This window comes from Pyrgilauda ruficollis, unplaced genomic scaffold, assembly GCF_017590135.1.
Source record: "Pyrgilauda ruficollis isolate IOZ18807 unplaced genomic scaffold, ASM1759013v1 scaffold68, whole genome shotgun sequence".
Lineage (NCBI taxonomy): Eukaryota > Metazoa > Chordata > Aves > Passeriformes > Passeridae > Pyrgilauda > Pyrgilauda ruficollis.
Window position 1 is genome coordinate 46,023 of NW_024528599.1, and position 27,554 is coordinate 73,576.

At 38.7% G+C, this 27,554-nt stretch overlaps 1 protein-coding gene across 3 annotated transcripts in view; it reads right to left on the reverse strand.

Annotated features, from left to right (window-relative positions):
* CARMIL1 (capping protein regulator and myosin 1 linker 1) overlaps nucleotides 1-27,554 on the reverse strand; it is a 188,666-nt gene that overhangs the window by 35,637 nt on the left and 125,475 nt on the right. For all 3 annotated transcript variants that reach the window (XM_041484813.1, XM_041484812.1, XM_041484810.1), the window contains exons 21-29: nucleotides 26,114-26,286; nucleotides 23,742-23,810; nucleotides 19,360-19,453; nucleotides 17,062-17,160; nucleotides 15,238-15,366; nucleotides 14,844-14,975; nucleotides 10,483-10,658; nucleotides 8,431-8,518; nucleotides 5,584-5,733 (exon numbers count right to left, since the gene is read on the reverse strand). In XM_041484813.1, the coding sequence (XP_041340747.1) occupies nucleotides 5,584-5,733; nucleotides 8,431-8,518; nucleotides 10,483-10,658; nucleotides 14,844-14,975; nucleotides 15,238-15,366; nucleotides 17,062-17,160; nucleotides 19,360-19,453; nucleotides 23,742-23,810; nucleotides 26,114-26,286 (1,110 nt within the window). The remainder of the gene's footprint in view (nucleotides 1-5,583; nucleotides 5,734-8,430; nucleotides 8,519-10,482; nucleotides 10,659-14,843; nucleotides 14,976-15,237; nucleotides 15,367-17,061; nucleotides 17,161-19,359; nucleotides 19,454-23,741; nucleotides 23,811-26,113; nucleotides 26,287-27,554) is intronic.

Consider the following 27,554-nt stretch of genomic DNA (forward strand, 5'->3'; position numbering starts at 1 on the left):
TCCTACAGCATCAGTGCACATGTTCCTGAGTATGCACCATGATCTCCTCCTGCCAGTGAAAGCAACTGAAGAGATTTCTGTTGTTTTAATTCAAACTTGCTGCTGATGGAAAGGGGAGCAGGGGTGGGGGGTAGGTCAGGGGAGAAAAGCTTACAGGTGGTGCTTTATGAGTTTGGGGTGGTCTTTTCGTTGTTTTTTGTTGTTGTTGTTGTTGTTGTTTATTTGTTTGTTTTCAAGAATTTTGTTCTTGGTGGGTGCCATTTTTTCCTTTTCTCTGAAAACACTGAAGTCCATACACTCATTGTCATTCAGAACACACAAGGTCGTAAGTTTTCATATGAATACAGGACTCATCTGCTAAATCTTTGACAATGGCTAGCCAGGAAAAACATACACCACCAACCTGCAAGTGTTCTGCTATTTCTTCAAATTTTCTTCCCTACTCTACAGGTGAAATCTATTGTTCAATAAAGAGCTTTAATATATTGAGATTTTTTTTTCTCAGAAAAGAGCTAATGAGAATTTTTTTTAAACTTTCCTTCATTGAAATCACAGAACAATTTCTGTGGTTAAAATTAGAAATATATGAAAAATGGCTAGCACTCAATATTAATCACAGGCAGTCCTTTACCATTACCTTTAGCCACTAGCATTTTTTCAAACACAATCTACCAAGTGTTTCAATCTTACACTGAAATGCTTTAAAGAAGAGTTATAGGCAAACTTCTGTATTGCAACCTACAGTTGCTTTACATGTTTCAAACAGCTTCCTACCATACCTCTTCATAAAATAAATAACCTCTACTTTGCTCTAAAAACAAAACTTATCCTGGCTATATGCTTAGTACTACCTACACTAATAAAGTTATATTGCTGAAAGAAATATTTTAAAAAGATGTGCATGTGGATTGTTAGTAAAAGAAAAGCTGTTTCTCTCAAAACATCTTTAAATAGTGTCTCAACTCTATTGAGCTCTATTTAGTACTCTAGGAGCCAAAATAACATTCAAATAGGTAAAAAAACCCTTAAGAAAGTAACTGTTAAACACAATCTAACAAAGATGCTCCACTATCTTTTGGTGGGGAATGAACATTATTTAGTATTTCTTACTTCTGCAAAGTACTAATGCACATGACAACTAGAAGCATTATGCAAATTAAAATCAGATAGTACCTACCTACATGATCACACATACCAAGACACATAATATTCAGACTCAGTGAAAAAAGGGTGCATTATTTAAAGACAGTTTTAAAATGCATGCATGAGTTGAATATGTGTCACACTCATCATATACACACAGGAAAATTTAGAAAAACCATATTTTTAATTAACTTAATTCATGATTGAGTCTAAGCTCTGAAAAGCAGGCCATGGGTTTTCCTTTCATCTGAGAAGAGCAAGTCATTTTCTGCATGAAGATTTTTTTTTTCCATCTTAGTTGCACACAACTTTTATGTAATGACTCATTACCATCAATGCAGCTCTAATCAAATGTAGACAACTAAGACAGCTGTAGATTAGGGAAGCATCAATTTACCATAGTGCAGCTCAGGGAGATCAGAAACTCTTGGATGTGTAATGTTCCAGCAATCTCATCCTATGCTGGACCACTCAATTGCTCCCAGTGTTCTTCACAACTCATTTAACAGACTGGCAAATACTGGCATGACTGACAAGTCTTTCATATTATGGGCTCTCAGGCCGCTGTTAAAGGCTGGATAAGAAACTTACCCTAAGCTGTAGCTAATGAGTGTTAACTGCAGAATTTGGTATTTGGGAAATCCTAATTCACACAACAGAAAATATCAGAAATAACATATAAGAGTCTATTTTTCAGTGATGCATTTCGTGAGCCCATTTGTGATATTTCATTCTGTCTTGTCTGTTGTTTATACATATCTAAATTTCTTCTCTGTCAGGGAAATCCTCCCAGCACAGCCACTCTGCACTCTGCCAGAGAAGAGGTGGGCAGGCTCTGAAATAGTGCCTGTCTGTTCCCTCTGTCAAAAGCAATGGAGGTTTCATATCCCTTTGCTGCCAGTCCAAGTGTTTCAAACTTTTCTGTACTCAGCTTTCAATCCACACATAAAAACAAATAGCTCATAAACACATATTTATTACCAATACATCCACCTCACTCCCAGTCATTCATATAGCTTCAGTGATATACAATCTACCTACAACCACAGTCAAATGTGAATCCAGATCCAGTTTTTCCCCACATTGTTCAAATACAGCTTCAAGTGAAGCTGGTAAATAACATCATGAGCCTGTATGGTTTACCCCAGCCAAAATACTGATCATAAATAGGCTTGATAAAGAAAACAAGAACAAAGAATTGATGGAGATAATGGGGGTTTGCAAAACAAATCCTGTTTTGCAAATGGGAAACAGCTTCCCCCAGATGGTGGTCCAAGCTCAGTGCCTCTCCTTCATGACCAAAATCTCTTCTTCCCAAAACATCTTGACAGCCAGCTGGAGCAAGGCTGGGCTTAGAATAGGCAACTTTTCTCTGGCATCCCAGCAACACAATCAGCCTCATCCACCTTTCCAAATACTTTTGGCTATAGGAAATTAGGCTCCCAAACAAGCACAATACCAAGCTGCAATTGAAGGTTTCAGGTTTGAGCTTTGCCTAACACAGCCAGGTGCATCTAATCAAAAGGCTGAGATCTGCTTAAGGATTTCCAATGACCAAGCAAGGCAGAGTCCTGGACTAATGCCTTGCTTTGGAAGCAATATCTAAATATCTATTTTGCATTTAAGATTAAAATTAATCAAAATAAATTAGCTTCCCAATTGTAGCTGATAAAACCACATGCTTCTCTTTCTAGTAAAATCTCTCAGCAACATATCTGTGTCCTGCACTGACCAGCTCATAAAGCATTGGCTGATGCCCCTTTCAGAGGGTTCCTTATTTCCACACAAATACCTGTGTGACACTTAAAAGCTGCCACAAATAAGGTTATGTTTATCAAGAGAATACCTGAACTCTGTAGGATTTTCCCATAGCTAAAATGAATCACTTGGAAAGTGCTCTCTTTGAAGTTACTAACTCCACACAGAAGATGCATTCTTAAAGTGCTTTTAGTTGCAAGAAACCCATTGTGAACACTAGCTCAGTAAAATTCCCGGTATCGCTCAGCCTTTTGGAGCTGTGTCATTATGTCAACGCTGAAGTCCAACAAAGCCAAGTGCTAAGTCCTGTACATGGGTTGGGGCAATCCTAAGCACAAACACAGGCTGGGCAGAGATTGGACTGAGAGCAGCCCTGGGGAGAAAGACTTGGGGGTGTTTGTGGATGGGAAGCTCAACAAGACCTGACAACATCCACTCACGTCCCAGAAAGCCAATTGTATCCTGGGCTGTATCAAAAGCAAAGTGGACAGCAGAGTGAGGGAGGGGATTCAGCCCCTCTACTCTCCTTGTGAGAGCCTACCTGGAGTGCTGTGTTCCAACTCTGAGGCCCCCAGTTTAAGGACATGGACCTGCTGGAATGAGTCCAGATGAGGCCATGAGGATGATCAGAGTGCTGGAGCACCTCTCCTGTGAAGACAGGCTGAAGGAGCTGGGGTTGTTCAGCCTGGAGAAGAGAAGGCTCCAGGGAGACTTTACAACAGTACCTAAAGGAGACCTACAAAAAGGCAGGACTTTTTGCAAGGGCATGTAGTGATAGAAAAAAGGAGAAATGGCTTCAACTGAAAGAGGGTGGATTTTGATGAGAATATTAGGAAGAAATTCTTTACTGTGATGGTGATGAGGCACTGGAACAGGCTGCCCAGAGAAGTTGTGGATGCCCTGTCCCTGAAAGTGTCCAAGGCCAAATTGCATTGTGCTCTGAGCAACCAGGTCTAACAGAAGATGTTCCTGTCCACAGAACGTGATCTTTCATGTCCCTTCTGACCCAAACTATTCTATGAATTCATCTATTTATCTGTATATTTTTTACAGCAGTAAGCAACATCATTTGCAGTCAGGATGCAAAAAGCAGCTCCCAAATATGGATTACAGATTTTAATAAATGGATCCTTTAGCACTGACTAAGATTACTGTCTCATGTTTATTTGATGCTTCATTCTTTTCAGAAATTGGATATTGATGAGAATCTGGGGCACAAAGCTATTTGAATCTCTGTGTAAGATGAGGCTGAATGAAGAGAATGAAGACATATAAACACTTATGAAGAGAAGTACAGTTAAGCATCTAATGCATTTTTTAGAGAGTGTAAGCAGCATCACATTTCCATTATTTTAATATGGCCAAAGTGAAAGATAACAGTGGAGTGATATGATGCTTTCATAAAACCACAGTGATATGAGATGAAGACAGGAGCTATTTTTTACATTTCCAGTATTACTATCCTTAACAGGATGCAAGAATAAATTTAAGGGCAAAGTGTGGGGTGCCAAAGCAAGCCTCTAGTTTAGTTTTCTATATATGAAGCCAGCATGCAAAAACTTACAGGTACAGTGTTCAGATGCCACATATTTTACTGGGATGTCTCTCCCATAGGAGCTAGGGCTCAAAATGATTACTGAATGTTGGCCACAGAAAGCTTCTGGAACATGACAGTATCAGTGATGAACTAGATGATGTAATCAACACCACAAACCTCACAGGGATTTGTGATGCTCAGACAAATATCGTCTCAAAACAGCACACAGTGAATCAGGAGATTTGGAAGGGAGAGAGAACCTGTTTTAAGCTGGTATTTGCAATGAAGGTGTGCCTTTTTTTTTAACAGATAAATGAGACCAACAGATAGCTGCTGGAGATAGATAGCAGCAGCCCTGCTGCTCCTTCTCCTCTGCTTTCTGACTCTGCAGTACGTTTGTTCAGGGAGCTGAATCAACAAACCTTCTACAAAAAGCTGCAATCAGTTTTTCTGCCATCTTAGCTTCTGGTGAAAGCACATGACCAAGGAATCAGGTAGGAAGGTAGATCAGAAAGCTCACCCCTTGCAGGAGTGACTACCTATTAGACTGACTAATTTGTAATAGTAAAACACTTCCTAAAGTTCCTGTCCACAGTGAAGTTCCTCAACAGACTGAGCTGGGTAGAGGGGAATTTGAGATTGAGAAAAGTTATATTTGCAATCATGTGGGCTCACATCCTGTAAGGATGATGATATAGCACAGAGCCACCTTTATAATAAAGTCACACATAAATCAACTTCTGTTCATGGTCAGTAACTTTCAGGCAGTAATATTTTTTGTCACAGGTGAAAGAAATCTAAGTAGAAGAAAGACAAAGGCAGAAAGCAGCATATTGTCAAAGGATAGCATAGTCCAATTAATTCCCTCTGTGAAACTGTGCCCCATGAAAGAGGTGTTTACTGTATTAGCAGTGTATGCAAGGGAAAGGCCCTTGAACAGGCACAAGGAAACAAGTGAAGAAAAGGGAAAAGCTTTTCTTCTGCTGAACAAGATGCAGTTCAGGTAAAATCTTCCAAGCAAACTTTTACTTCTTCTAGAAGCTAATTCCTAACTTCAGTTTCCTGATTTGCTAAATGATATTCTGAAAAGTGTCTTCCCTCGTTACCTGTGTGCTTAACCACATGAGCTGTGGAATGTGTCTTACCATACAAGTGTCCAGATCCTCCAAACGTTCTATCTCTGTCAACTCCTCAACCGTGATCATAGAGCGTTTAGTGGGCTTTTCTTCAGCTAACTCAATCTCCAGTGATTCTTGCTGTGGAAGTGGTTTGCCACGTCTGGTCAAATGGTCAGCCTGGAGATAAAGACAGGAACACACCAGTCAAACTTAAAAAAGACAGAGAACCCAACCAGAAAGTTTATAGGATTTCAGTGATCAAAAATCCTGGAAGAACAAGTACAAAAGGAAAGCTACATTATTTTGGTTAGTCCTCACACTGGGTTTATCTTATAAAGAAAATAAAAGTGTGGAAGGGAAGCTTTTTCTTGAACCCTTTTTTAATTAACAAAGACAGGTACAATATCAGCCAATATAATTTTCGTAATTATTCAATGGCCAAAATGTTATCATCTGCTATTCTCAATAAAACTACTGTTTAAATACCTCAGTTCTGTTTCACTGAAGAAAGATATAGGGAAAAGCTGTAACAACAGTAAAGTCTATTTTTAGACCTGCATAGCAAGAACTGCTACTAGGACCACACAGAACGTTATAGAAACTACCCTGGGTTGTATTTGGAATGGAATGGGCTCCAGATGTCATGAAAATGATGAAATATTTTCTAGTTCTTTTGACAACTGAAGAGAATATTAAACAAACATCTGCAAAATAAAATAAAAGCAAATATTTGAAACTCGGCTGTCCCAAATCAGCTGGTCACAGAAGTCTTCAAAGAGGCAGCTAGGGAGAACTGTAGTCCACTGCTTTACATCAGCACAACGCGGCACAACCAGTGGATTGATGTTTTGTTAACCATCAAAAAAAGTGAACAGATGACCTGAGTCAATTATAGCTCATTTAGTCTGGTGTCTACTTAGGAAAAGCAACTGGAGAGCTGCTATGAATTTATCTTCAAGCACATTAAAATAGCTGCAATAAATTAATGCTAATTGTCATCTCATTAGGCAAACTAAGGTCTTGTCAAACAAGGTTTATTTTTCAAAGTTGCCTCAAACACTACTATGCCAATGCAACAAACAGAGACATTTGTGGGTGGTTGAATTAGTAGAACATGACACTCCAATTTAAGGAGCTGGCTGAGAACTGCATCAGTGCATTCAATCTTTGCTGTATGAAGAACTAGCTGCCAGCTCTCAGATTGCAGCTGCCAGTTGAAGATTAACAGTGTCAAATTAGACAGGAGTTACTCTAGCAGCATTTTTGAGATCAATACTCCTCAAGGTTTTCATCAGTGCTATACCATCTCAAAGAACCTAGAGCTAACAGAAACACAGCAGAGTTAAATGGTGAAAGGGACATGTAGGCCAAAATGGATCACGAAGCAAATCGACCCAACCCAAAATGTACAGTCATTCCTTAGAAACCAAGAGCACTGGCAATTAGCCAATTTCACAATCCTAAAAACAAGTATCCAGAAGCCCTTAATGGAAGGGAGGTCTAGAAAACCCTGTCCTAAAAATTAGCTGCCACTGAAACTCTGACAAAAGGAAGGAATTCTTATATTCTTGGCTACATAAATACAAGGAATAAGGAATATCAGGAGAAAATTTTATTCCTGTGGACTGTGTTGGTTAAAAGACTTAAATAGTCTATATGGTTCTGGAAACTACAGTTTTAGAAGTGATTTCTTAAAACAGCTGGAAAAATTGCAGAGGATTTTCAGTGAAGTGACTCAAAGGCTGGAGAAAATGACGTACTGTGCAGGAACCAGGGCATGCCCAGGTTGTGCAATACCACTGGACAGACACTGCCCAGTCACCACTCATTCCAGCTGAGCCTCCTCCAGGACAAACTGGAGCTCATTCATGTGGTCTCTCTCACAGCAGACTGCTGCTGCTGCATAGCTCCAGATACCAGAGGTTGTACCTTTATACAATGCTGCTCTGTATTACAAAGATGCACACTCAAGTAACTCAGTCTTCCATTAAAAAAAAGTGGGGGGGGCGGGGGGGGGGGCACAGAAAGAGGGATTTATTTGGGATTTCATCCTGGCTCCCACAGAGTGATTTGTTTAATGTGTGTGAAGACTTTTACAGAGAGGAAATAAAGAGAAATATATATAGTTCCCTTATCTTGGTGAGAAAAGCATCTGAGAAAAAAGCCTGACTGCAAGTTGAAGCCATAGAAATTTCAATTAGAACTGAAGAGCAATTTTAATCAGAATGACCACCCACTAAGTTCTTTTAAAAAAGAGTACTGGATTGTCCTTACAAAGGACATTGCATTAGAAGCAAAAAAGATTTTCTGTGGATACACAGTTTTTTATTTCTTCTACTCTTGATGAGGCAAGCACCTCTACAATAAATATTTGTGCCTCCCAAAAGCTCAGGACCTTCAAGAGTGCTTCCCCTCCTACCTTCCAACTCATTTCTCTTCAAACTTGATACCTCCATTTCTGAGGTAACCTCAAAATGTACTCATTCAGGGAACAAGGTCTCAGCAGTACCTGAAGAATGAAATCTTACCTCTCATTTCATGAGCAACCAAGCCTTATACTCTCACCTTGATAAATACTAGGAGTGCTCTTAACTAACAACTCAATACTGCATTCTGATGGCATTTTTACTTCTAGATATGACAACAGCTCAAAAGATAATAGGACAAGTATACAACACATCTCTTCCAAGGTTGCATCTTTCTTACAGCAAAGAGGCAAGAGCCCCAAAATTATATTTCAAAAGATGTCAGGATGTCAACGAAAATAAGACCAATTTCAAAACAGAGCTGTCAAAGGAGAAACTGAACAAGTTATGAATATAAATAGCATTGTTGAGAACTGACATATTAGATATCAACCAAGAAAAAACTCACCAGTTTGTGGTGGCAATGGGAAAGTGCATCCAGGATTTCATCTACAACTCGGTCAGACAGGAAAGAAGCCACTGTCAGCTTTACTTCACTGTGTGAGGATTAAAAATGAGAGAACTTCTTAATTCACACAGGAGATTTTCGTCTTTATTACACATTCAACAGTGTGACGATTATCCACTGTGCTGTCATTTTATTTGAAGTAAAACATTAGAGGGTGTCAGGATACATGACTGCAGGTTTCAGAAATAAACTCATGAATCACACAATAAACACAGGAGCCTCTGTACCATATTTAACCTGCTTCTAACAGTTTTCCATGAGATGAAATGAAAACATCTTGGTAAGAGCTAAATAAAAATAAGTGAAACTCAGAGAGGAATACTCCACCACTAAAATCAGACAAACATGCATCCCAGATGAATGGGATTAGGACAGTGCTGCCTACAGAACACTACTCCACTGAACAACTACAATCCATTTATTTCCTCAATTCTTTTTTGTGTTGATCAGCCAGTAAGGACAAGTGTACAATGCTGTTTCTTCAGCCAATTCCATCACAACTTTGCTTCCTCTTTTGCTCTAGGTAACCACTTTCTGTCTCAAGAACTTCACTTCAGCCATTTTTCCACTGCACAGACATATGTGGAACACCACAACACCTAGACACTGAGCTTAGGTTGCCCTAGTGACCTCTCTCTCAAGGAAATATGTACCTTGAATTGCTCCCTTGGGATCCCATCTTTGGTGACAGCACCAAATGCTCTGGCTGTGGAGGGCAGCTGATGTGGAGCCAACAAACATGACTGCCTGAGCTGCAGCCCAAAACTCCACCTCTGCTGCTTCTGCTTTCAACACCAACTCTTTCACCTGGCATTTGCCAGCAAGCGACATGATATTGGTTTATGGTTTTTATATGTGGACTGAGCTGTATTGGATTAACAAAGCTATTTCTGTCTGAGGTTAGCATTACTACTGCAGAGAGCCTGGAGAAAAAGGTAAGGCATTCATTGGAAAGGCAATACAATTCATAGGGAGGTAGAATGGTGGCCAAGCCACAGTGGGAAGAGAATGAGAGTGAAGGAATCTCCCTCAGCTAGAAAAATTAATTTCAAATAATATAAGGCAACAAAGATCACAGTGTAGCACCCTCACCTGACTGACAGTTCCAGCTTCTACAAGTAGAAGAGGCAGTATTATTGTCCTGGGGCCAAGATTTATTTGATAGGACCGAAGTGAAGAAAACTTACTCCCTGAGCCATTTTAAACACTCTGAAGGTATAGCTAAAGTCTTCAACACCTTTTCCTGCCTATTTTGCTGTACTCTACAAAACTGTTTCCTTCCTCCTGAAAGATATTATCATCTCAATGCAAAATGTTATGCTTTTCAAGCATCAGGCAGAAAGGAACTGAAAAGGTTAAAGTACAGGTTACACATTATACTATGTAAATATATTTTCTGGTATACATTCAATATGAAAAAAAAAAAAACCAACAGTAAAAGGTCAGGTAAAAGCCTCTTTTTTTTTTTTTACAGGACAAACTAAGAGTTATTTAGGGTAATGGTTTCTGCTCCAGGTTTGTGGTTTCAATATCCAAGTTTCCATTTTTTAAGTATGTCTGTCTGCTATGCACAGCTCCCACACAAAGTCTTAAAGTGATTGCTACAGCTATAGGAAAAGACCAATGTCACAACGGACAAAGCACTGCTGTCACTCAAAGTAAATAGTGCAATTTCCTTCTATTACATTAATCCAGTGTTAAGTGAGAAAATAAAGTTTTTTTTAAAAAGTATCAGTTATGAAAATGTTATTTGTGTACTACAAACCAAATCTTTCACTAAGAGAGCATATGCATTAATGATCTTAGTTAACATCCCTAGAGATTCCAAATATATGAATCTAAGTTCTCAGACCTCTAGGACAATTTACTGCTCTTTGAATGCCATAATATAGTTTCTTGTGAGTCACAAAAGCATTCCAAAATTCTTCTACTACACAAACACACAACCCAAAATCCAAATTCCAACTTTGTTAGACTAGCCTCCTAAAGTACCTAATCTTATTGAGGATATCAATTCCAGATTGCTCCAAGAGGACATTTTTTACAAAAGTGCGTGGGATGGAAATCTTCTCGGTGCTGGCCTCAATGAGGTCTTCGCGGATACGAGCTTTCTTCATTACGTTTGGGCAAAGGTTTTCTGCTGCATCCACCATAGACTCAAGGAGTGTCTGCAGCACAGAAAGCAAAAAATAACATTAGAGACTGGGATTTACTTGGATTTACTTTAGCTGGGAGGTGACAGCATTATTCTGTTGAATATGACACTTTCAGACTTGCAGTTTTTACAATTCTTCCTGCTTTCTATTTTGCATCCAGCTGCAATATAAGACATTTTACAAAATATAGCTTTGAGAATCAAAACACTTGTTCTGAAAATGACCCACAACTGTACTTGTTTGCCTTTTCAAATATGAAACATTTACATCTCTGTGTGTTGAACTGCCAGAACAAATTAGCTTCCCTTGTGCACCCACCACCGCAGTGGATGCTCTGCTGCAGCTGCCTTTCCTCTAAACTGTGCCCCGAATCACCAATTTTCATCAGTGCTCCAGACCTGCCAATTTGTAAAGAAGCATCAGTAAATGAGGAAGAGAGATCCTGAGAACTCAGCAGGCTGTAGATGGCTGGAATATACCGGCTGAATATTAAGAAGTAGCTACAAGCATGATCTGCAGTTGGCATGCAAACTGTTATATGGCTCTCCTTTATATACATGTAACTCTACAGCAAACTTTAGATAGCCAACCATTTTTATTCACACAGAACCACAGAATGGGTGAAAGGTTGGGAGGCACCACTGAAGGTCATCTAGTCCAACTTCCCTGCTCCAGGTTTCCCTAGAGCACATGGCACAGAATTGTGTGCCGACAATTTTCGAGTATCTCCTGTGAGGGACTCCACACCCTCTTCAGGCAGCCTGTTGCAGTGCATGGCCAACCCCACAAGAAAAATCCAAAGGAGGGTAGAAAAAAAAAAGGGAACAGGCCAGAGCCCAGTTTACTGAAATGGGCCAACTTTTCTCCGATAAGTCTGAGGGTTGCTAAGCAGACAGAAAAAGGTACTTACAAATAATAAAATAAAATAAACAACGTTTCCTTGGAATGGTGTACTAGGTAAGCCTAGATCTTACCTAGGCATCTGTAAATTGTACAAAAATAAGAACTGCATCCCTTGAAAACACTACTGATTTCCTTTTTCTTCTCAATCTCATACCACAGGTGAATGACTGCGAATTCAATTCCATTGTATCAGAGCTTTTTTCTCTTTGCATAGCCCTACCATAACTAGTAATTTCCTTATGCAGACAATGAGCAAGAAAAAAACACCATTGCCGCATAAAAATTTCAGTGATTCAAAGCAGCATCTTTCAGTCTGTAGCTTTTACAGTCTGGAAAAAACCAACAAAGCAACACGGAGCAGCCACAGTGTACAGGAAAATCCAATCTTTGCAACAATTGATGTAGAGTTAAAAGGGACAACTGCCATTACAGCTAATAATATATCTTCTTGCTGGGTTCTCAGGATGCCCTTTAAGAACTCTTCCCACACCCCCTCCTTCAGTCCTCGAGCAGATTCTGGGGCAGCATGACTAATGAAGAGACTTTCAAGCCTCTGTGGCCATATCCCCATGGGGGATGAAGAACTTGAATGTTAGAGAACACTGAGCCAAGTAAACTATTAATGAGAGTTCCTGACACATCCATTTTTTCCATAGCATCTATTCACTGGTGCAATTGTGCAGTTTATTGTGAAAAAATTCCCTGGCCTCTAAGGGTTACTGATGAATCACAATCATAAAAGTGATAGACTTGCTATGCTGAATTACAATTGCAGTCTAAGCAGGGTCTTTCAAAATGGATCATGTGAAAAAAATGCTCTGAGAAGGCATCACTGGGAAGTAGCAGGAAAAACTAGACCTTTCCTGAAATTTCCAAAATCAATTTTTACTCAAAAGAACTGAGAGAATGTGCAATTTAAAAGTAAAATAGAGTTTGGATCTTATCTTTAATTGCACAACTGAACATAATTTCTTTACTGGTGGATTTTAGCTGTTGATTTCACGTGACCATTATCTATAGAGGATATCTACAGAAACCTTTCCTCGCCTCCTAATTCCATGCCCAAGCCTTTCACTGTTGGAAAGCTACCAATATTGACTGTGGAAGTGCACACACTTCAGTCACAGGGCTGCAAGTACCAGGTGAAAGAAGAGAACAAAGTACTACCCACAGTCAAAGAATCTTAACATTCAGGAGAAAGATACAGTGAGGAAAAGGACTGAAGAATAATGGTATCAAAATAAAAAATGGAACAGGTGATGGAGCCAACAGATCCTTTGCTCCAGGGCAAAATTTAAGAAGAATATTTTGAGCACTCCTGTCATTACAAAACAATCATGTTTGTATAGGTTCCACTTCTCTTGCTTATTTTCCCTTGGGCCTTTGCTGACTGAATAATGCATCTCCCTGTTCTGTGTGTCCACAGTGACACCAGCAGGAGAAGAAAAAGGCAAGGGTCTTGCTATAATTTCTCCTCTGGTCAACTCAACTGATTTCAATATAATGTTTTTCATTACTCTAACTCCTTTCTTCACCCCTCTTCTTTTCCTTGAGTCGGGGGAAAAAACAAAAAGGAAAAAAAATATCTTATGTACTTAAAATATGTTCATTGCCTTTAACCAAATTCCAAACTTCTTTTTAGAATCACAGTCTGGTTGCTATGGAAACTAAAAATCAAAACTCCTCTTACAGCACACAGGATTTTTTTCCCCCAACAATTACAAAAAGAATTGTCCTTATGCGAGCTCCCTTATCTATCTTTACAAATAATAAACTGCTTATGATGTTTTGAATTGACCTAAACAACTGGGGTAAAAAAATAATTCTAATCCATGTTCAACACTTCCTCCTCCATGCATAGAACTTAAAAGAAAACCCTTCCACCTTAAGTGAAAATTAATAAAAACGAGTGTTGGACTTCACAAAGAGAATTATGACTTATAGTTTTTTATAAGCCACTGAAACATGAATGCCATACAGATCAAAAATAAATGTAAAAGTTAGAATGGTTGAGCTAAAGTGCCTTTTGTTGTAAATGCGTAAAAGTGTAAATGGAAGACACGTTAATTCAGGAACATTCCAAACGCTGAAGTGGCTTTTTTTCCACCCTCTGTAAGATGAACTTATTTAAGTGCATAAGCCCAGCATAAGGGCTGACCTGACTACTCTTGTCCCAGTAATACCCCAGAGGTTCCACTGGGAAGAATCTTATGGATAACTCATGTCTGCAGAAATCTTCACCTTATTTCATATAATGGGGAAAGGGAGAAACATACTAAAAATAGAGCATCAATTTCCTCCTCATTAACTTTTTAATTTCAAAAAAGTAATTAGTAATATGGCATTATTATTGTTCTTCATTATATTCCCACTGACAGAAGCATTTTCATGTTTCAATTGAAAGATCAAAGAATCTGAAGATGAAGGTTGTAAAGTGTTTAAATATTGCAGTACACAGACAAAGCAGCTTAGTCACAAACAGAAGTTGATCTGAGCTGTCCCAGACCCATATTTTTAAATTCATCAGCTTCCATACAGATCCCAGTTGTTGTTCAAATTTCTCCACCTTGTTTTCTTTCTGGACTGATACCTTTGCACATTCTGTATGGATGGCTCTTTGCTTGTCACACAGGAAGAGCAAACATAACTGAAGGTGCAAGTTTCTGAGCAGGACCTGGCTGAGCACACAGGTGAGAACACTGACAGATCAATGACATCTATTTCAAGAGCTGAGGTTTGACAGGCAGCTTGTGAGAAGATTTCCTGTAAAGCTGCCTGTACCAGTTTTTTGAGCACTCTCAATACCTACAATTTACCCAAATCAAACAGTAAAGTGGAAATTCTGCCTCAGCTTCAAAAGTGACCACTAAGAAAATAAATCTGCCATGGAGCCTATAAAAAAGCAGCTTTCACTCTACTAGGACTTCTTAACTACAGAGCAGTTTTCTCCAGGGCATGAGGCTTCTTAGGGTGCTTGAGAAATGCCTTTATAAAAGGCTGAAGGAGCAATTGATTAGTCTTCCCCTTCTAGCAGATGAGAAAAGATGATAAACAGTATGTGCTCGTTCTGCCCACTGAAAACATTAAAGCAACTTTTTATTTTATTCCAACTGGGAAAAGAATCCAAATTACACAACTCAAAGTTATAAGAAACTAATAATGGAAAGATAGCTAGCTTACATACAGCTCTACTGAGAAGAAAAATGAAGTGTGGCACATTGGCATTTAGCAACAGAAAACCTCAGATTTATTTATTTCTGCATGTGAGAGATGGTAACACATCCATCTACAGACCTTAAGTTGCTCGTCCACTACCCTTGTGACTTCTCCAGCCATGGATTCAAGTGTCTCTTGGATTGGATTGGAGAGTGAACCATTTGCTCCTGCCCAAGAAGCTCCACCAAGGTGATACAGATTTGGTAAGAGCTGTAAGACAGGAAGAGTACCTTCAGAATATAGGCTCATCATTGTCTCCAAACCAGGACAAACAGCAGGAAATGTCTTTGGCGAAATCAAAGTCCTCATAAATTAGAATTATCTTATCACTTTAAATACTACCTATAGCTGGTCCTCTGAAGAAAATACTCTCTTGTGACACATATTATTATTTTCACTGCCCAAAAGGAGAAAAGCTGCAATCACACACAGAACTGCTCTCAGCACGGCCAGAGTGCTGGGAAAGGCTTACTGTTTTGGAGTTCTTAGCATCCCGCATCAGCCGTTCCGCACATTTGACATCCTCCTGTACAGCATCCACACCACAGTTTCTTAAAGAGTTGAGATGATCTTGCACTTTTACACATATTCTGTCAATCATCTACTTGAACAAAAGAAATACAAAAGAGAAAACATCAGAATGTTGGTCAAACACAAGCTTAATCCAGTCCAGGCTGGAAATCAATAGTAGCATGATGAGATTTGCAGTGACAATATAAAAACCTGGAAAGGCATGATAAGACCTTGGCAGTATGTCAATACTATTGAAGGAAAAAACTACATCTCATAAAGACACCCCTAAGCAATGCAAAAATAAATAAAACTTTACCATCAGGAAAAATAAATGCTGTGGAATATTTCCCCCACAGTAACCTCCAGGATAACTGCAAACAATCAACAAGTTATCCTATTTAAGTGTTACTCTGGTTTTTGGATCAAATTTAGTGCTGAAAATGTTTTTGATATACCTAAGACTATAGTCTAAAGGTCTCTGAATTTTTAAGAAGTTCAGACTTAAAAGAAAACTCTGTCACTACCTATTCAACAAACACTAACAGCAATTTCTCCTGTCTAAGCAAAACGCAACTGCGCAGGCTTCTGCAGTATTCTTTTAAAATGTAAATATTCCTAGTTGCAAGGGAATTAAAACTATCAAAGCAGAAGTTTCCATCAGACATTTCACAGTGGGATAAATTGAACTTAATCTGTACCCGTGAGACAGTTCATTCAACACGCTGCAAATGCAGGGCAGGTGGTATATCTGCATCTTACAAGACAAACCACTAAGAATGCCTGACACAACGTCAGCTTTGATTAAGATATATGAGGCAGGGAGATATAATAGTTAAAAGTCTTTATCAGCCCACTTAGCATACATCAGAACCGGCTATTTGACATTTTGAAGCAACATCTGAGTGCATGCACCATCATACAAAGTCTACAGTTCTAGCATCTAATATCATTAGCAATGAGAACTGAAATAATTTCACAGCATGCTCCTTTTCAGATCCACATGAATATTTCTCTTCAAAGGGTTTTGGGTGGGTATTTTTTTTTACAAGTACAAAAAGCTAATTAATTATTAGACAGTAGGAAGTCTCATTGGGACATCTGGACAGAAAAAAATACACTCTGGGAATAATAATACAATTCTATCATACTAGGGAGTCTTTTTCAGCTCTCTTTTAAAACTGTTTTTAAAATCCATCCCTATTGTACACAATTTAGTACAGAAATCAGTAACTTTATTTCAAAATAACACTAAATTACATTTCCTGAAACTTGATGTGTGTGTGGTGCTGGCAAAAAGCACAACTAAAACAAACAAGCTATAAAAAAATCTAAACTTTTTTCATGTAGAGATTATTAACCTGGGGGTGGGGGGAAAGTGGCATTGGAACAGAAAAATTACTAGAATAAAACAACTGCTCTTGCAGTTTTTAGTGCCAGTATATCTCCATATACCATTTTCTCTCTCAAGAGGTTAGAGTACAATTTCAGGTTCCAGTAACAAAACACTGTCCCATTAAATTTTAGTAACACAGGTAGAGCACAAGCAAACCAAACTGTTCCTGGTTTCAACATCAGTTTCCTTGGTAATACCTTGAGCCTCGCTCTACATGGTACTACTCTATAGAACACCTTCATCTCACACATGCTTTTCTTCCAAATACATTGTCATTGATAATTATTATTTCTTAGGAAACAGTATAACCACGAGGCACATCTTAAAAGAACTCTGAATGAGAGAGAACTTCCTCCCCAAGCAGATTTCAGGCACTGAGATGTTCATTACCTGCTGAGTGGTGCTAGTGACAATGCCTTGCTGCAGCCGATATGCTTGCTCCTGTAGGTACTTCCTGGTCTCATGGTTACGAAGCAAGTAGTTTTCTATCTAAAAAAAAAAACCAAAAAAAAAAAAACCAAAAAAAAAACCCAAAAAAAAACCCCAGAAAAAAAAGTCAGATTAGGAAACTGATTCGACCCACCACATTGTAATTTGCTTTCAATTTTGCTGCTGTGTCAGAATTGGGGACTGACAAGAAAAGCTGCCTAATTATTTATCATCTGCAAACTTTATTTTGTGTGCCTTGGTGCTTAATAACCACATGAATAAATACTAATTCACTCACAAACTAGTGAAACATGGTTAAATGTTGTGGTTTTGCCCATTTTTTCTGAAAGACTATTCTAGTTTGAACAATTTAGCAAGTTATGCTAACAAAGGTTTAGATCCTGGTTTGAGAAACATTTGAAAAGACTCTTAAGTCATAGGTGTTGTAGAGATCATGATGACACAAAATATTTGATTCATTTCTTTTAGATGTCTTTGGCCCACTGCAAAGACAAAGATTTGAATAGCAGTATGTCTGAAGAGAAAATAAACTGTCTAAAAGTGCCTCAGTGATAGTGCAGCCTCAGTTCACCTGTTGGTTAGTTAAAGCTAAGCAGTACAGAAGTGCTCTTTAGAGACAACTGATTTCTACTGACAGGCCCCCAGCAGTACACACACATCAGCCAGCTTCGTGGCACACAGAGTAACCCCCTAACCCTGCTCTTATCAATCTTGGTGAAGCCAAAAACACGTATTAACAAACTGTTCAAGGTTCATCAAAGGTGATGGATCTGGTCTGAAAGAGAGAGGGGAGGAAAGGATGAGTGGCGTGGCCAGCACGTTGTGGGGCTGACATCAGCGGGGATAGTTGCCTCTAAGGTGGCAGCAGCAGCAAGAACTGCAACATCTGACCATGTCCCAGAGCAAATCCCCGGGTTTATCCAGTTTGCCCACCCCAAGCCAAGTGTGCTGCAGAAACACCAGAGCTCGAGAGGGTGGCTGCTGTGTCCATCAGTCAGTCAGTGCAGTTGTCCCAGCACCAGGCTCAGTCCATGCAGGGAGGCTTGCATCCCTACCTGCAGGGAATCACCTGTGTTGTGATCACAGCACCACTCCTGACACTGATACCTTTTCTAGGAGGTAACTTCCTCATGTTGTGTGAAGAAAGCCTGAACCACACGTTAAAACAAACTCAGGGTCAACAGTTTTAGCAACCTTGATGTGAATAAAAGAAAATGCTCTTTGTACATAGTGCCTAATTAACACAGAATCTAAATCCCCACGGCCAGAAGCTTTCCAGTATTTTTTTCAGAAATGCATCTATCAGTCTAGATGTGAACCAGGCCAATTATATTAAATGAGATGTAAGAAATACATCCATCCCCCATGACTCAGATTTTTAAAAGAAGAATTGAGAGAATTTTCATGCATCAAAGAAAAAGATACTAACTACCAGCACTTCTCCCTGTGATACTCAAATTACTGAAAACATGGATCACAGACATTTGCTTTCTAATCACATTTATCTGTAAGAACTATTTATAACATTTTGATGGCCTTACCCTGGCTGAAGGAAAACTGCTCATTAAAGAGATGTGAAATGCATGTTTCCTTATTGAGCAGGAGGCTTGTTTGGAGCTCGCAAGATTTACCATATTAAAACTCAGCTGGGAGTTTTATAACTCAGGCAAGTGGAACACTACAGATACTGTCAACACCTTTTCATCCAAAAGAAGAACATGCTGGTGCAGTTGCTTACTTAGGGCAACACAGTGTGTGAATTTTACATGTATAATATAAAACACAGGCAGTAAATGTTTTCATCCTCCCTCAAATTGAAGAGCACCCTTTGTGTTGTACAGAGCTGACTGCACTTTTTATGCCAATATAGAAAGTGTGCACCAGTAATTCTAAACATTTGGTAATACCCACAGGCACATATGTAACAAACATCCAGTTTCTAACTCCTTCATAGTCAGGCACACAGTAATACTAGGTCTAGTTTGCATTTGTTTAGTTATGATATTCTTACACTACACCAGTGCATTCCATCAGCCTTCACTCCCAGCGTTCTGTGGAATAAAAAGCTCTTGCTTTTTATTGCTTTTTATCATGATTACCATGTATATGTCTGTACAAACCAAACAATCCTTGAATCCAGCATAGAATTCTTATTCAGCCAAGCATGAAGTCTCAGTCACTTAAAATTACTATATTTTTGCTGGTTTTATTTCTGTTCATTGGTGGCATATGCAATACCTTTTGCAGCGCCTCTTCTGTTTTCTCAGGGTTTGTTTTGAGTGCTTGGGAGGCATCATTCATTGGTATAGGCATGAACCTCAATGTATAATTCCTAAAGAAAAAAAAAATGATGGTGAAAGTTAATCTAATTACTGTATCTCTATATAATCACTGTATTTTTTTATGAAAAATAACTTAGAAGGAAGAAATAAAGTACTTGTCCATGGAAGGTACTAAGAAGGTACTATTTTTTCACATTTTTAAGGAGAATAGCTGGAAGTATACGCGCTCTTTTTTGCTGCTAATTCTTCTTTACTACTAGACAGAGGGGTAGATTTTGAAAAACAGTTATATGGTCGATGCCCAGTGGCTGCTGATTAAAAGCCTAGCTGCCCTCTGTGTACAAGGTTAGATTATTTTTTTTGTATATCTAAACACAACAGGGAGAATCAGCGCCTGCTGGCAACTGTATCAGATCTAAGACTAAACGGAAATATTCAGTAATAGACAGATAGCAACTAAGAGACTGAGTTTTGGAAATTTACTATTTAATAACTTCTCATGTTTACAACAATTTGAAGACACTTGCTGAATTTTTAATAAAAAGCTGACAAAACAAGCATAGCATCTCTACATTGCTTTATGCAAACAACTGCTCCCTGCATTTTCCTTATTTGCTTGCAAAATATTTCTGCAGCTTTGTCCATCTGCTGCAATAAGAAATTAAAGACAGGAGTTTGGTCCTGAGTCAAAATTACATTTAAACTGAGAACATAAACAGATTATCATGACACAGTTATACTTAAAATGCCACCTACAGTGGTATGTCCACACAATTTCAGACTTGAATAAACGGGGGGGAAAAAAAAAGGAGCAGGAAGTTTTTAAAACCTGGAAAGGAAATTATTCTTTCTATTTTCAATTAATCCTTTATTTCTTGCAAACATTTCTTTCTCCTCCTTCTGCAAACATCCCACTAACCGTCTGTTCCTATTCCATCCAGAGCTACACAAATATGTTTGGAATCCTCTATTCTTGAGCGCTTTAAAGCTGGCAATTTCAATTGAGTCACCACCATTGATGACAGCAGACCACGCCACTCCCAACAGCAAACACCTTAAATAGTGTGAAACTCCAAGCTTCTTTCCCTTCTTCTCCCACCAGGTGCTTGGACACATGCAAAACCATTCTCCAAAGGGCAGCGTCCTCCTGAACTGCAAACACACCAATTCCTCATTGATAACACCCAATATTTTACTTTAAATGATAATGGAAGGTTTTTATGTTTCTTCCCCAATGCAAACATGGTGATGTATAGCTGTCAGTGTCAGGCAAAGTCCCTGTCCTTCCACAGTGTCCAACTGTCTACTGAATCAGTCAGAAAATTAACTCTTCTTTGTAGCTGCCTTGTCCTCCAAAAGAACATTGTAGACTATACAGACCCTGTTATGTGTCCTCATGCGATACTAACCAGTGTCCACCACCATGGGGAGAATTTTTAAATGTCAAAGATACTGAGCTCAAAGACAGATAATTACAGAACTTGCTGATTGCCTGACAGGTGGGGTATTTATTTAGTTTAAAAAAAAAGGAAGGTAGCTTTCTAAGGATCTCTGCAGCTGTTTGACATTTAATACATCCCATTCATTGAAATCTGTAATTGCCAGCACTCATACTAGCAGTTATATGCTAAATTCAATTTAGTCAAAGGCTTAGTGCACCCTCCCTCACACATATGGACACACAGAGCTGGAGGAGGGCAAATGAAAGATAAGGAGATTTTCACGGACACACAGTCACAGAGGCAAAACTTTAGAAGACCACTACCCTAAGGGAGGAAGGAAATCCTCTGTACTTGGGTTGCTTTCAGATACACAGTATTATTTTCATCTAAGAATTTACCAGCCCTTAGGGGAAAATATCAAGAATTTAAAGCTCACTTTTAAACTTTATCATTATGCTTTGTTTTTCTGTTTCCTTGAAGTCTAAAATATTCCCCTTCTCCTTTCTATTAACACCCCACTTGTGTCTTGTAAAGGAGTACATTTTGCTACAAACTCAGTAATCCAGTAATTTCCAAAGACACCAATACACTCAGCAAAATACCTATATTTAAAGGATGTTAAATTTCAGACAGGTGCTCAAAGACTGGAAAGGATGTCCCAAAAGAGGTACCAAAAACCTCTTCTTCTAGATACAACATGTGTGACAACAGTCCTACATTTCATCATATTATTTCCCCTGTAGTAACTTCTGGTCCACACACTATATATGCTCTGTGCTGCAGTGGAGATTTTATTTAGAGGAATAAGATTATCTGTTTTTCAGATGTGAATTTCACATCACTGATAAGGGAAGAATTCATAGCCCTCTAACAAACTCAAGCATTTCTCCTCAGGTATTAGAACTTCAGCTACTTCTTCAGTCAGTCCATATACAAAAAGAAATCTTTCAGAAATGAACATGAGACAATGCTGCAGAGTCCTGTGGCAGAGGGGACTCTAGGCTGTAAATCACATGTTTATCTTCATATTAAAATTACAGAGATACAAGACCCTGCTTAATGGCCAAGCTGAACAGGATGCCCACTGCTCTCAAATGCCCTCCTGAACTGACACCTCTAAGGGACCCTGCAGAAAATCTCAGCACTTCACACCACCTGTCTGGGAAGCCCCGGGGCAAAATCTGCCAACAGTCATACTCCTGGAATTCCCTTGCAGAAAAAACATTTTCAAACAGCAATAAGCAGATGAAGAAAAGCTGGAAGAAGGGGAAAGAAAAAAACCTTCCAATTACTTCAGCCTGTTTTAAAGTCTGCTACAAATCCCCTCAGCCTCCTGCCCATACAACTAAAGTCTACCTTTCTTCTTGTTTTGTGGTTTGGTAGATGACTATTTTTCTTAAAACTGAAATAACACACAGAACACATATCCTCAAACATCTTCAGTATATTTAATTCCATTTTGAGCAATGGTTCTTTTCTACAGAATACTGATGGCTTCAGGTATTTTTAGGAAACATATGGTGAAGAATGTTCTCAAAATGTCTTCAAGATGGATTGTTTACGGCCTAATTGTTTTCAGCCAGTACTGACAGTCCCTCTCTTCATGTTTAAACCTTTGCTGCTTGTGGCTTAATTTGTGATGTTATCAATGTTTTTGACAATATAAAATGTTTAAGGCAACATAAAATGACCTCAGCTTCCAAGTTAAATAAATGAGATGTCACCCCAAAAAAGTACAGTGTCACATAATTAACTGTGGCATTCCGGGGGTGTTTTTGTTTAGATTACTTGCTTTTGCCTCAGGATTTCCACCCCTTCTCTGTTTACTCATCCAAACACTTTGGAACAGAGAAATAAAGCTGATGCTAACCAGAAAACAAGGGTATTTGTTTTTCTACCAGACTTCCCCATGCTATTGCCCTTTAACAGAGAAATGTCTGCAAGTTGACAAATAAGCTCTGCAGATTATTATTCACTACTATCAGTGGAATCACTGCAAGATGATTTGCTTAATTATACATAATTTATCTAATTTCCCACATCAGTGCAACTGAATTAATTTCAAAACCGAGTATATAAACTACAATAGTTTCACAAACCAAGCAACTTTATGAGCTCTAGCCTCATGCCCCCTACAAGGGTTAAGATGCTCCCTTAAGTAGTTATACAGTTTTACAAGATACCGTGTCTAGGACCTAGCAATAGTAGGTTACATTCACTTTCTAAAGAGAGCCTTTGCTCCTGCCTGAGGGATTTCATGATGTGAAAAACTTCAACTGCTGCATAATTTAAATCTGTAATTCTTCTCTCTTAAGAAAAGTGATAATAACATATAAAGAAATGTGATGGAGATGGAGAAAGACGAAAGCAATTTAACATCTATCACTGGTAATGGCTGCATCTGTGAGTAAACTCATGGATGCAAAATGACCCAGAGCACAGCAATTACAAAGAAAAGCTGCAGTTTCTGAGATCATCTCTATTAGTTTCAACTTGCTAGGGGAAAGAAAAAAAGTCAGACTGCAAAGGCCCACTTCAGTAATTTTCTGTTATTATGTACAGCTTCATTCACTAGAATAGACTTTCTGCACACTATCAACACAAGAGAATGAAGCAAAGGGAAAATATTACCAAATTCAGAATTTTAACGCTAAGAGCAGAACTCAAGGACCTTAATGCTGATAGCGGAGTATGGATGAAAGAGCCACAGAGCCTCTTCCCATCCTTTTGAAGGATGTGAAGTCATGAATTTTCCTTTAGATTAAACATCCTCATGCTTAAAATTGAGAGTACTCAGCATCTTCAAGATGATATTGACTGCGGTGAGAACTGCAGCTGCTCAGATCATTCAGGATCTTTGGCCTCTTCATCAGACATTCAATTACTTGAGACTTACTTTTCCAGTGCCACAGCTATGTCCTGGAAGCCCTGAGCAGTGATGTTATTCTTGTCCCATATTACAGTTCTGAGAGGCGGTGGGAAGAGGAAAGAAAAATATAAGTTAAACAAGAGCTACCAAATAAATCCATAATGAAGCTTTGCATATTGAAATAACACACTGCTGAATATTCAAAATTGCAGAAGGCAGCACTTCGAAAACTTGTCTTTACTTAGATGGTAAATCCTTGAAATGACAGAAATTATGGACAAATACCCCAAATCTGGTTTCCCTTACTTTAAAGAGGACTATACTGCATTTTCTATCACTAACAGAAGTACCTTGCTTTTCTAAAACACAATTAATAGAAAGATTTGGACATAAATTCCTGCTTTTTTGAGGAATAGCATCAAAACCAAAGTTCAAAAGTCTGCTTTGCAAGGCTATACTGAAAAACCAGAAAACTGGTAGTTGCAGTAAATGGTCAATCTCTGTTCCACATAGGCTGCATGTATTTTAAAAATTCATGCTGATCAGAGGTCAAAACTTGCAGGCTATTACACATTCAGCCCTGCACTAAGCTCATCACACTGTTCATGTGATTCCCCGTGCAACACAAGTAGTGCCAAAATAAACCATTAGGTTAGGTGCATAAAGTGTAGCTCTTTTGAATACACAGTAATGATAAGAGTGATCAAGCCATCCCCTCCTCCAACAATTCAGACCACTCAAGCAGACTGCCTGGCAATTTGCAAACACATGTTCAAAGATCTCATTAGTAGGCAGAAGAAACAGACAAGCAGATAAATCTTGCTTCTGCTAGAGCACCAGTTGTAGCTGTTCTTAAAAAAAAAAGGCACAAAACCAAACAAAGATTTCTGGTGTTTAAAAGAAAAAAAAAAAAAAAGATAGATGGCATGCTTTCACAAGTATTGACATCCTTCTGTTGTTGCAGATTTATCCCTCTGTTTTTTAGATGAAAGGTAAGAAAGAGAGGAAGAGAGATTCTACAGTCATTCTGCAAACATCAGATATGCTAAGGGTCAAATCTTGAGTATTTTTGCCATGGAAAGTGTGTTTATATTTCTACCTGGGTGTCATTTTATAACATTTTTGCAGAACCAGTTACCATTGCATTATTCAGTCTGTAATCACACCACAGACTGTGGTGACATTATGTCAACTATGACATTCAGCATAATGTGAAATGTTTCAGTCTGCCACCCTGAAATGTATCAAGACTTTATTTCTTCAGATATTGTGGTCATTTCAGGTTAATACATTCAATAAACCTAAGCCATCCTTCCAGTGCTTTCTTGACATTTTTAATATTCAGTTCAGGCATAGCAACACAAAGGCCAGAGGATTCCTGCCTCTGAACAAAATAGCCAAGACTGTTTGGGGGAATTTCTAATCCTCCAGGGAACAAATACTTGGAGACCAAGTAAAAGTGGTCTTTTTACACTGACAGTGCACTGAGGAAAGTTCATCTGCACAGTCTGACGAGGAGGAGAGAGGATTATCTTTCCTGATGAGGGTGACATATTTAGAGGTCCCCATCCAGATTTACGCTGATTGAAGGTTTTACGGTTTGTGAAACACATGGTGGATAGAAAAGAAGTGATACTCTCAAGCCATCAGTGCCAGACATGCTAAAAAGCAGTGAAGTTGTTGGGCAGATGAAGTTGCAAAGAAGATATGCCAAGGTCCATCAACACAGTAGGAAGAGGAGAAAGGAAGGATGGATGGTCCATGCTGCTCCCCATTCTGAATTCCACACGCTCTTAGTTCTACAAACTGACTTCAGAAGACAAAGAATAATTCACTTCAGTTTCCTACCCAAATATCAGAATTTTCTCTGCTGGGAAAGCCTCCAGTAAGAAAGAGAGAGCAGAACAGAAGAGAGTAGCTAAGCACTAGAATTGAGTTCTCAGGGACACTGTGGTACTTGGTACTTGCAGATCTTCAAAACCCACATGGACAAGTCCCTAAGCAACCTCACATAGCTTTAAGTTGGCCCAGCTTTGAGAAGAACATTGGATTTAATTAACAGAGAGCTCTGTAACTATGTAATTTTTTCCTATCATTCTAGAAATTTGAAAAGTCTTTTGATTCCAACAAGAGGCCTTTCTGTTCAAATGTAGAAAATTTTCCCCGGTTTCAGTTAAGGAAATGTTTTTGATGGGACAACTTGCTTCTCTTGTTTTTCTGTTATTTTCCTTTCTCTTAAGAAAAAGAAGGATGAGAATCCTTCCAAATAAAGACACTCTTAAGTGGCTGTATGTAGAAAGGTTCTGAAGAGAAACAGATTGAGAATAGATTGAGAATAAGCCAACAACATCAGTATTACTAAGCCATTCTACTGTTTACTGCAAATACATTTCCCTTACCTGAGTTTGGTGTTTATTTGTAGGGCTTTTGCCAGCATCTTTGCTCCCATATCTCCCATGGCATTTCCACTAATATCCACTTTCGTGAGAGAAGTATTGCTGCCCAAGGCATTAATAATGATGGTGACCTCAGTCTTCAGCTTGGAATCTGCGAGGGACAGTGACTGTAGAGGCTGTGGATCATAGAAAATGCATTGATAACAGAAGTTGATAATACAGTCATTCCTCAAATACCAACTAGAAGTTGGTGGAAAAGAAAGAAAAAGAAACTCTTGTAAAAGAAGTTATAAGTTTCCCAAATTCTTAGAGACAGCAGTAAATATCAAAGAGTGATTTCTGTGTTTGCTGCACATCCTAACAACACATGATAAATTGGGAGTCAATAACATACAATTCAGGTGTCAAACACATGCACACAAACAGATTAAGTTACACCCTGTGAAAAAATTATTTTCAAGTGGCAGTGCCTCCAACTCCAACTTCCTGAGTTCTACTAAGTACAGAATGCAGTGTAAACCTCAAAAAAAGCAAGATAACAACAACCAGTTTCACAAGACAACTTCCAGAGTCCAATGGGTTTTGCTTAACCAGCATTCGCATTTTCAGTGAGAAATAAAAATATCTACCACTCCCCTTCTCTCCCTCAGGCTGAGACTTACCCAGGGGCAAATTACAGTCCAAGGCATTGTTAAAACATAAACAGTTTACTTAAAGTGTCTTATTATTGTTACTTCAACCTTAGGAATGATTTTGCATATCTGTTCTCTCAACAAAGGGCATGGGCTTTTGGAGAAAATATAAAACTGTAGCAGGTCTGAAATTCAAACCAGTATTAAGTATCTATTACAATAAGTAAGTCAATAAATATTATTAACAATGATGTTTTGACATCCGTAACTACAATATCTTTCAGTAACTTTATTTTTTATGAAGCATATTAAGCTGAAAATACCTTATTTGGCTCCAGCAAGTTACACTCCAAGACTTAAAAAAAAACCTTTTCTAAAAATGCCCATATTTCCTCCACTCTCAATGCCCCCAACACTCAACAGCAGGAGCTCAAGAACCACAGTCAATCTGTCCCCATGCCTTGAACAGATATTACAGCTCCTAAAAGTGTAATTTGTCTTCGGTGATGAATGAGGATTCCACAAAACATTTCCCTTGCTCAAGTGTGAGTCCATACAGAGGAGCATATCGTCATTATACACCCACTTAGTCACATGCTGGAGGATGAAATTTTGGAGCCTAAAATCCTCAAATAGCCAGCACAGGAAAATCAGCATCTCATAGCAATGAGCCACAGCACTTATGTTAGATCCTGAAGTTTAGATTAATGAAAATAAACCAACCAATCTGTGCACACCTTCCAGGGTGCAAGGTGCTTGCATCATACCTGCTATACAATGGGATCTGCCCCTCCAGACACCATGGATTACAG